The sequence below is a fragment of the Ostrinia furnacalis genome, unplaced genomic scaffold, assembly GCF_004193835.3.
Source record: "Ostrinia furnacalis isolate ACB-3 unplaced genomic scaffold, ASM419383v2 OfSCF3279, whole genome shotgun sequence".
Classification (NCBI taxonomy): domain Eukaryota; kingdom Metazoa; phylum Arthropoda; class Insecta; order Lepidoptera; family Crambidae; genus Ostrinia; species Ostrinia furnacalis.
The window spans coordinates 78956-89388 of NW_021133518.1; the positions used below are offsets into that span (position 1 = coordinate 78956).

Below are 10433 nucleotides of genomic sequence, written 5' to 3' on the forward strand. Positions count from 1 at the left end.
AACACACTTTGCTTCATACACACACTGATATAATTTCACACATGCAAAGCACAATGGCTTCTCGAGGCTGTTTTACCGACCCTTTCAAAATGTGATCGTTTTGGTTGACAGATCAAGGGATGGGATGAATAAAATAATTAAGTGTGCGATAAATACCTAGATGTAGATAATTTCTTCATAATCATTATACAATGAGGATCAGTACTGTTGTAGAAAATTCAATAAAACTAGTATCTACGTTAATCTTTAAGACATAAGAAAGATATATCTTTTTGAATTATCCAAATCGGACCATTACTTACGAAGATATTAAGTAATAAACATAGGCCGTTTTTGCCGCTAAAAGTCAACGTACGCAGGGCCACGTGACGTCATTATATCCGAATCGAGCGCAGCCGGCGTACTATTGGCATGGAAAATATTTTTTTCCAGCTAAACTATCAGTTTTAGAAAAAAACTTTTTATAACATTTATTCATCAAAATAAAGTAACCTATCGACCAGTAATTTTTAAAAATAAAAATTGTGAAAAATAAGTATCGCTATGTCCAAAAACCACATTTTCATAAGATTCGATGCAATGCGGAGACGCGGTTGGGGTGAGTGTAATTTAATGATTGTTTGTATTGAACATAATAATACATAATATGATGCTAATACCCAGTTTCTGGCCTGGGGGGGGGCTGCAGCAGCTGGCCCGCCCATGGGAACGGCGAATAGATAGGTAGGTACGTAGGTTTAACTCAGAAAAACTAAATAACAGGTAGGTATTGCGTGTACATCGAAATGATCTTCATAGCAATGTCTTGTAGCCTAGGGAGAGTGAATCTGCCTCAGCTATACCTTATTGTTAGAAGTAAATAAATTAATACTTATACATTTTTATATTTTACTTGGAAGAAGATATGACTCTAACAACACTTATGAACACTTTATTTGAATAAATCGCCAAATATACCACCGCGGAGACCCCAATCGCGTCTCTGCGTTCCATTGAATCGTATGAGCGTATGGATTTTTTGCGTTATTTTTCACAATTTCTATTTTTAAAAATTACCTATCGATAGCTTACTTTATTCTGATGAATAAATGTCATTACAAGTTTTTCTCTAAAACTGATAGTTTGGCTAGAAAAAAATATTTTCTATCCACGCAGTACGCCGGCAGCGTTCGGATCGGATATAATGACGTCATCGTCCCCGCGCCGGGCGGTCAGTGAACTTTTTTAGTAATTTGGCCATAACTTCGTCAATTTTTGTCGTAGAACAAAAATTTTTGGACTGTGTATTAAGGATTTCTTAGCCCTATAAATCTGCATTCACAGCTAAAAATCGAAATGATCCTCATTTATAAATACATACATGAAGTGTGAGTGTGATTAAAAACGTGGTGTTGCGCTAAGGTTTGACCTGCATATTTTGCAAGCAACTTCTTCTCTCTTTGATTGCTAATAAATGAAAAAAAAAATGTGAAGAAATAAAAACTTGGATTATTCAAATGATTATCATTAAAGTCAAAGGAATTGCTTTATACTCTCTGAGACACAATTTTCATTTCCTCTTTACTTCCATTTTAAGTTGTTCAGCTGATTTTTCAATCGTAGAATAAGATTATAACTAAAGAATAAACTTACCATTTTAACTTTCACAGCGCTTTTTACCACCCCCACCACCCCCGCGTACCCCGCTACACCACCGAGCACATGCAACCGCCGTCCCGGGAGAGTGGGGGGACTGTTCGATAGTTCGCTCACGTAATAATACCATTTTCCTGATTTCATAGATTTTCCATGATTTTTTTTTGCCATTAGTGTCGTGTATACTACCACCCCTGTGCCCCGATTACGGTATTTTTTAACGTCTCGAATCCAGACGCGCATCTTCGATTCTGCGATACGATTGGTCAAAACAGCATACGTCAGCTGTTTTGACCAGCGTACGTCAGCTGTTTTGACCAGCGTACGTCAGCTGTTTTGACGAATCGTATCGCACGTTAAAAATTACCGTAATCGGGGCTCTGAAATGGGCGTTGTTTTACAAAACGACACAAAAAAATAACGATTGGTTCAATTGAAAACACCCGATTTCTGAATCGATACATCGCGTCGCTAGAATTATTTATTGATTCTTCATATTGAAGAAGCGGTAAATAGGTTTATGGTATGAGATTAGGTATGAGAGATATTACTTAATATTTTTTGTATGTAAAAACATACAATGAGAAATACTCAAAAATACAATGAATTGAATTATCAATTAAGTAGTCAAATACATAAATTCTGTATAGGCACAACACTATTGATTTTGATTTGATTGACGTTTCAATATTTAAAAAAATAAAGTCAGGCAGGAGAACGATCTTGCGTGTTTATTTCCGAATATCGAATAGTTTTAATTTTATAAAAATTTACTTAAATACGAAGATCAGCAATGTCTGTAGTGAAGCTAAAAGACAACAAGCCCGAACCAGTGGCATACAGTGACGCTGCGTTGAGGAATAATGCCGCTGTGGTTGAATATTGTAGAACCTCAATGGCAGCCCTTTCGGGCTCCACTGCAGGTAAATTATTGTGAATTCGCTACTAAACTGCGAGATCTGATTGTATTCTACTGGTTAAACTTGCGTCTGCTACAAGTGTCCACTAAATAAGAGCCAAAGTATCGATTACATGCAGTTGTAATAGGACAACTTCATGTAATCCCGACTGGTCCACCACATAAAAATACTGCATTAAATGATATTATTAGAAAAATTCCACTACCTATCTAAAAAGTTTGAGCAACTCAATGCCTTTTTTATCTGTCCTTTGTCACATTTTGTAGCCTTTGCTTCTGTTAAAAAAACCATATACCTAACCTCTTTTTTCAGGAGTTCTTGGACTGACCGGTTTGAATGGATTTGCATTCTACGTTTTCTCCGTGGTGGTTCTATGGGTTATGTTCATCATCAAAGCCGGCCCGAACTGGCACAAGTACTACGTCTCTAGACAAAGCTTGCTGACGAATGGATTCTTCGGAGCGTTGTTCACTTATGTATTATTCTGGACGTTTATATACGGAATGGTTCATGTATATTAGAGTTAAGATTAGATTAAATGTTTTATATCAAGTTATGGATGGTTAATCGATTGTATTTATTTTATTATGTATTTAAATTGTTTATTTTCTTGTGGAATGTAAAAAGAATGTGAAACAAGTTTTGTTTCATATAGGATAGTCCTGCTCAGATAGGTTTTGGTATGTCACAGTAACTTTTAAAAGAACACAAAATTATTGTTAAAATTTAGGACCTTGCTTCAGCAATCTGCATGCATTTATACATTCATGTCTACTATGATATTGTATTAGTCTGATAGACAAATAGAAAATTGTAATAATGTAACATTACAAATAAAAGCACGTAGCAGACAGAATTCTGGCTACAGGAAAGTTACTTAGCCGATTTTGATAAACAAGGAGGATTTCACATCTGTGTTGTTATGTTTTCTCAAATATTCCATATAGTTAAGCTATAATAAGGAAGGAAATAAAAGATGTTAATGGCACATAATAATTTTATTTAACAGAACCTGAAGTAAACCAACATAAAAAAGATTTTATTATTTGAGTATAAAATACATTTCTCTTGACAAGAAATAAACTCAAACATTCATATTCACAATACTATCTAATAAATGCTTTCAATTATTTTATTAGATAAAAATTCAAACAAGTGCAAAAAAGTAGATTTAAGTATTTTACAGCGCCATCTAGTGACAACTTAGAACAAAAAAATAATCAAATGATTTTTTGTTTTTCACAATAATATAAAGTTTCGAATTTCCTTAATAACAAAATAATTTTCTTCTTGTGGAGATTGCGTTTAATGACCTAACTCTGAGAATGTGAGATATGGTGAACGCTATAGCTATAATATGTAGACTTCAGTTTTTCGAAGAGTAATTTCGTGCTTCGGAGACACGTTAGTCGTCAGTCCAAGTCAGCCCTGGCGCCTAATTCATGTAGAAAAAAAAAATCTTGTACTATGAATAAACTAGATAGGTAGGCTACGTAGGTAACCTAAGGAGTAAGTAAAGATATTTCATATCCAAGTTAATGTGTATATTGTCGTGCCCTCCAGCTATAAGTAATAATGTCTGTATGTCTTGTTCACTTACTTGAGAGTCCCTTACACTGGACGGTACGATTTCTTGTCTCAAGTCAATGAGACGAGTCTTGTTTCTATGTCATGCTAATACGGTACTACGGTAAGTTACTTATGTAGGTAGATCAAGTATTCCCAAAGTGGTGGTGGTCGATATGGACTAAGTGGTAGAGATGATTTTTAAAGTGCCTAGGTACCTACCTACTTACCTACTCAATATTTGGCTATAGACTCAAAGTAAAATAGTAAGACACGGGTCTTAACGCGAATAGACTCAAAAACCTAATTTCATTTCGAAAAATTGGTCTATGTCTCTTGCCTAAAATAGATTTGGGAATCCCTTACCTACTTACTTATCGGATGGAGAACCAGACTCAGAAGAGTCGGATTTCAAATGGAAATGTAGGCCGTTTTCCAGTTGGTTCTACCTACTTACTTAAGCTATTTAAAACTAGCTTATAACTAAAAGCTAGGTCGTATGATGTTGGTCGTATGGGCCTGTGATGCCTGTCTCTGTTCAAAAGAAAGTTAGGTAGGTAGGTTACGTAGGTAAAGTAAAAAGTAAAAAAAGTAAAAAAGTATTTATTACTAAAAGATGTCACATTGTACAAATTATTCTGGCGGTCTCTGCACTAAGCAGGAAAGCTTGTATCGCAGCGGCCAATACGAACAATTACCTTAAAAATAATGACATCGGTCTTAATAGGACGGACATGTTTAAACTGGTTTAAACTAGTTAACAAGTTAGGCTTAACATTTATAAAGTGTTAAAATACAGGGTGTTTGGCGCATCGTGTGCACTATTAAATTAAGTAATGCCCGTTTTCACCATCATTCCCTAATTTTTAAGTGATGCCTACTTAATGATAACACATAACAGGAATTTTGTTTTCATAGGGGTCACTTAAAAATTAGGAATTGATGGTGAAATCTGAATGAATTATCGTGACACCTAAAGAGCCTCAATCTAATCTCTCCATAAGTCTGGCGATGGGTTATCGGATGTCTATCAGAGTGATAGCCCATTAATAGCTCCACTAACTTATACAGCTGCTATGGCAATCTTGTGGTTTTGTTGCTATCATGTAAGTAAGTTAGGTAGTAGTAGGTACTGAAAGTTTTAGTATGGAGAAGTTGGAAACTAGTTGTAGTTTAACAAGTGCAAATCGGAAGCTAAATAGGTATTTGTTTGTAGTGGAAAGTCGTGAAAACTGGAAAAGTATAAGTTACCGGAGAAAATTAATTGAAAACAAATCAAAGGTACAAATAAAAAAAAAAATCACCGGAAAAGACATTGACAAACGAAAAAAAAAGTAGGTAGGGGAGAGTGGGTAACAGCGGATCACGGGTCACAGTGGATTATTCGCTATAATTCTTACGTCTGATGCTTTACGCACACAAGCAAACGCGTGGCTACTGCACGTCGATACCCCCCTCTCACGTGCCAGTCGCCGCCGCGCTCGCCTAACGGTATCACTTGCTGTCACACGCAGACTAGAAGGTAAGTACGAAAGTATTTTTTTTCGTAATTTAGAAATTTGTCGTATTTCCAATCCTTTTATAAATATAAATGATAGTCGTATGTTTTGAACTTGTTATTTGATAAATCCGTTGTGGGTAATGTAATTTTGGCTTGGGTATAAGTAGTTATTTTTTGAATATTTTTTTTGTGTCGTACCGGCCTATGGGTCACAGTGAATAATTTTCATTTGGGTCACAGCGGACTGTGAAAATATTTGTTTTTATAGTTTATTTTTTGTTAACGATTACTGAAAAAGTAATAATTTTTATTTTTAATAATTGATATATCAACAATTTTCCTATTAAAGTATATATTAATGATTACTCGAGGAGTAAATATATTTATGTTTAATAGTTGAGTTACCATTTAACAAAATTCTTATTAAAATGTATGTTAATGATTACTGAAGAAGTAAATTATGTTTATTTGAATAGAGAAGAGAACTTTGTGGAAATGAAAGGAGAAGAACTGTTGTTTATTTAAACAAAATGTTGATTAGTTTAGGTCTCTTTACACCAGCATAATATGAAAGACTTGTTAATTTTTGATAAGACTGTGATAGAAGGCTGTCTTAGAATATAAATAAATAAATAATTATGAAGAAAATTGGTATTTTATTGAACTTTTTTTTAAAAGATCCAGTGTACCCCAAGCGATTCCCTGTTACCCATGAAAAGATCCAAAGTGACCCATCCACGGGTCACAGTGGATAATTTCCCATTTTTTTTAAAACTTGTTATAACTTGTAAATTTATGCCGTTTTTACCAATAATTGCTACTGGTTTTGTAGATTAGGGACATATCTTGTGGTTAACTATCATAGATGAATTATTTACGCATAAACTTGGGATTTGTGGAGCTTCAAAAAAAAAGTGATCCATTGTTACCCACTCTCCCCTAATTTACGTTGACAAAAGCCTACATAAAACTATTATAATAGCTATATTATAGAACGTTGAATAAATAATTATTTTCCATTAAAAGTTGTTGCATTGACTTCCAAAGTTTCCGTCGATTTATTAATTGTTTTTTGAAATTGAATCAGTTGACTTGCCGCGATAGATGGCGCTAGAAGCCAATTCTGGAGCCGTTCGATTGGCCATGATTTGAATTTAGAAAGTGTTCAATTAGAATTTATTTATGTAAAACACATGACTGCTTACATAATGTCATGATTTTCAAAACTGAAATGTAAAATGAAAATACCTACCTACTCTTACTTATTGTGATAACCGCTCTAAATTGTGTGTGTTGTGTAATCTCAGTGCTCGTGAAAAAGTGTCGAATGGATAACACCTACTCGTCGGGTCTGCTCCCGTGTCTTGGCTCCATCCAAGATCTGGCTGAAGGCGATCCTGATCCCGCAGGTTAGTGAATTTTTAAATATGACATTTGAATTTACTTGCCGCACCATTCTTTATCTAACGTTTTTCTTAGCGAGTAGGTTTAGTTAGGCCATTACGAAATCTTATTTTTGAGAATATACCTAGGTACTTAAATGAAAACCGTGCAAAACAATGTTTCGATAAGTTCGATAAAATTATAGGCAAATTATGTTATTCGAAAGTCGAAATCCGTTCAGTAGTTTTTACGTAAAAGAATATCAAACTTCCTTCCATCCTCACAAACTTTCACATTTCTATTACGAGTATATAAGGGTAGGATAGGATTCCCTTTTCAACCTAGCATTATATAACGGTTATTGTATAATATGAAACCTCCCTGATATTGATACCTAATATGCCTGCCTGATACAGCTCGAGCTCAATGAGGCAATCTCGCGGTTTTGTTGCGAGTGGCATGCAGCGAGTTTGAACGGAGTTCGTATCTAGTTCGATGGGTTGGTGGTTTAAGTTAGTGAGCTTAGGCACTCGCGGATGATTTTGATTTTGATTATTTGGACACACTACTGGTCAAGGAAAGATATACCTGACATAAAATATATGTATCAAAACGCAACAATTAACCTAGAAATTAGCACGGCACTAAAGAAATTTATTCAAAACTGCCACGCGGTCTCGTGCTAGATGGGCGTCTTAAAGGCCACCTTCTATCAACGGGAGCGCGTGGTAAGTAACTTGCTTCTGAATGTATGTAACTTCCTACTTTTTTATATTTTTTATATTTTTAAACCGGCAGACAGTGGTGACTGAGTTTGTTGCGGCGCTTCTTTTCAGCACTTGCCAATTAAATGTTTGTCTCGAAGCGCTGGTAGGGCAAAAAAAGAATGAGACATGTATAGGCTCCTTAAGAGCATTTGACGATTTGCAAGAACTAATTTAATTAGTCTAAACAAATAAAGATAATTTTGATTTTGATTGACTATTTGGATCAAATATGTAATTGCTCAATAATGAATAATAAAAAAATAAATAATAAAAAATGAAAACTAGGTAGCAGTCCATAATAGTTGGTAGGTTTGCCTGTCCAGAAGGGCGAATTCTACGCGCGTAGAACTCATACGCGCGTTCGCGAGATAGGTACTAGGAGCCAATACATTGCGTCCACAAGACACGCGCGAGTTGAAAATTCACGCGTAGGTACCTAAATCTCGTCATACAATATGCTCGTGTTCGCGCGAGGATTCACGGCGAATTCGCCTGGACAGACCCTAAAATAAGTATCAGAAAAAACCTTAGCTAAGCTTTTTGCTTAATCATTTAAATGTCACGTAAGGCGTCATGTTACAAACCGGTCAATATGGAAATCATTGAGGTCTATGTTCAGCAGTGGACATCCTGCGGCTGAAATGATGATGATGAAGGCGTCGTGGACACTTACCTACCTAATGCTGCTAAATGGTGCACTAAATTTTATTAGCTTTAGATTTTTTTATGCATAACAAGGCAGGTTCGTTTCAGCCAAATGACGTCCACTGCTGGACAAAGGCCTCCCCCAAGGTTTTCCACAATGAACGGTCCTGTGCTGCCATGGCAGATATTTGACCACAATCGCAGGATGCAGTCTAGGATGGTACACATCTGCCCTGTAAGTGCCTATTCACTCTCGCCTTGAAAAGGCCCGGATTATAGTCTTCGGGAAAGACAGCAGCAGGCAGCGAATTCCAGTCCCTAGCTGTGTGTGGTTTATTCTGTGTTTTTTAAGATGTTAAAGATAGTGAAGCAAAACTGCATGAATTTGGGTGCACACTCAAAAAGTATTAATAATCGAAATCATGTTCTAAGTCCGAACAAACCAAACCGATCAATTGAACGAATCTCTACTAAAAATACACCAATCAGTTGATAAAGACAAATCCATCTAAAGCAGGACGTCTCGTCTAAAAATACAATGTGGGGAACCCGAGAGCATTGCCAATGTTTGTCCAGCATCGCAAATAATGTTCGACGATCGTTGTCCAGTAAAGGCTGGCCAAATTGTTGGTAGAAAAACAGGACAGAATTTAATACCTGTGAAAATCCAGTTTTTTCATCCAGGCGCTGGGTGCAGGCCGCTACCAACCAGTAGTCGATCGGGAAATGATTAGGTTGGGCTTGTGTTCAGCAGTGGACGTCCTGTGGCTGAAAAGATGTTGATGATGATGATGATATATACGGTAGATCATAGTGGATGTAAACTTTAGTTACAAATGACAAAATACATTTAATTTCAGATAATACTTTTTTTTTCCTGACATCTACTCGTAACTAACTAAATCCCTGAAAACAATTTTATTGAAACTATTTGAAACCATACATTGGGATGAAAGTTTAAAATCGAATTATCTTAGTAAATTCAACCTAATAGAACCTTAATTTCGAACTCCTCCTATGTGCTTCTGATTAATTTCGTTACGGGTCCAATGACAGTTTAACTTTCCCCCGGGACAAACTTGATCTTCATTGGTTGGGTTTTTGTGGCAGTCAAGCTGTAGATCCTTTCTACACAGGAGATGTAGCGGTGGGAACGAGAGGTGGGAATAGTCCCGTTAGTAAATTCAACAAGTGTGGTCACAGTACAACAGTTAATTGATTTCATAGTTCGCTAAAGACTTTGGGATGGGTTTAATGTCTGATGTGATGTCGGGCGATGTTTGCTTTTAAAATACATTTGCACAGCGGGATTGGATTTTTTAAAATCCATTTAGCATGAAAATCATTATGAAGTGTGCGAATGTGACGCAATATGGTTGGAATGGACTTTTTAGGTTCAAACATAGGATACAAACGTAACTACGGTTTTCAATAACGATCAATAATCTTCACCATGCTTTCACGGATTATTATAAAAAAGGCAAAACTGTTGTTTATTGTCTCTACGCTCAATATATAACTTTTTGACTATACATTAATTTTACAGTCTGCAGTACTTATTAGTTGCGGTGTAAATATACGTGTTAAGCTGGATAACTTTAGCTGTTTATTAGAAGCGATTAGTGCTGTGCCTTCTTAACATAAAGATTTTTAGCTAAGGCTGTTTATTGTTATCTTAACAAATCCTAAACCAAATCCATAATGCTGCTAAAGATTTAATGCTCCAATATTAAGCTATTTTCAGTACAATATAAATATTAATCATCCCAAAACAAATATTTCGCTTGAAAGGATCTTTGCATTGAGATTCAAATTACATGACGAATTGAAAAATCATGTCCCAAATATATTTAGAATTGATCAAAAATCCCAATATCCATTTATTAAACCATCTTCAAATAATGTAATCGTTTTCCAATAGCAAATAGAGTCCAAAATGGCTCGTTCCTTTCTCAAAATTCTCAAGAGGTCTCAAATTTATTGCGAAGGTGATTTACCCTTTATAACCGAACAAGG

At 35.6% G+C, this 10433-nt stretch overlaps 1 protein-coding gene across 1 annotated transcript; it reads left to right on the plus strand.

The window, feature by feature from the left end:
• The first annotated feature begins 2334 nt into the window (after positions 1-2334).
• On the plus strand, positions 2335-3516 carry EMC6 (ER membrane protein complex subunit 6). Its single transcript, XM_028311347.1, has 2 exons — positions 2335-2558; positions 2868-3516. Exons 1-2 carry the CDS (start codon positions 2429-2431, stop codon positions 3074-3076), a joined length of 339 nt encoding a protein of 112 aa, XP_028167148.1. The 5' UTR covers positions 2335-2428; the 3' UTR covers positions 3077-3516.
• The last annotated feature ends 6917 nt before the right edge of the window (positions 3517-10433 follow it).

What these genes read in the sequence shown, in the direction of transcription:
- EMC6 (XM_028311347.1), top strand. Translation starts at nt 2,429, where the DNA reads ATGTCTGTAGTGAAGCTAAAAGACAACAAGCCCGAACCAGTGGCATAC. An exon ending in CCTTTCGGGCTCCACTGCAG is followed by an intron (nt 2,559 to 2,867) that starts GTAAATTATTGT and finishes CTCTTTTTTCAG; the next exon opens with GAGTTCTTGGACTGACCGGT.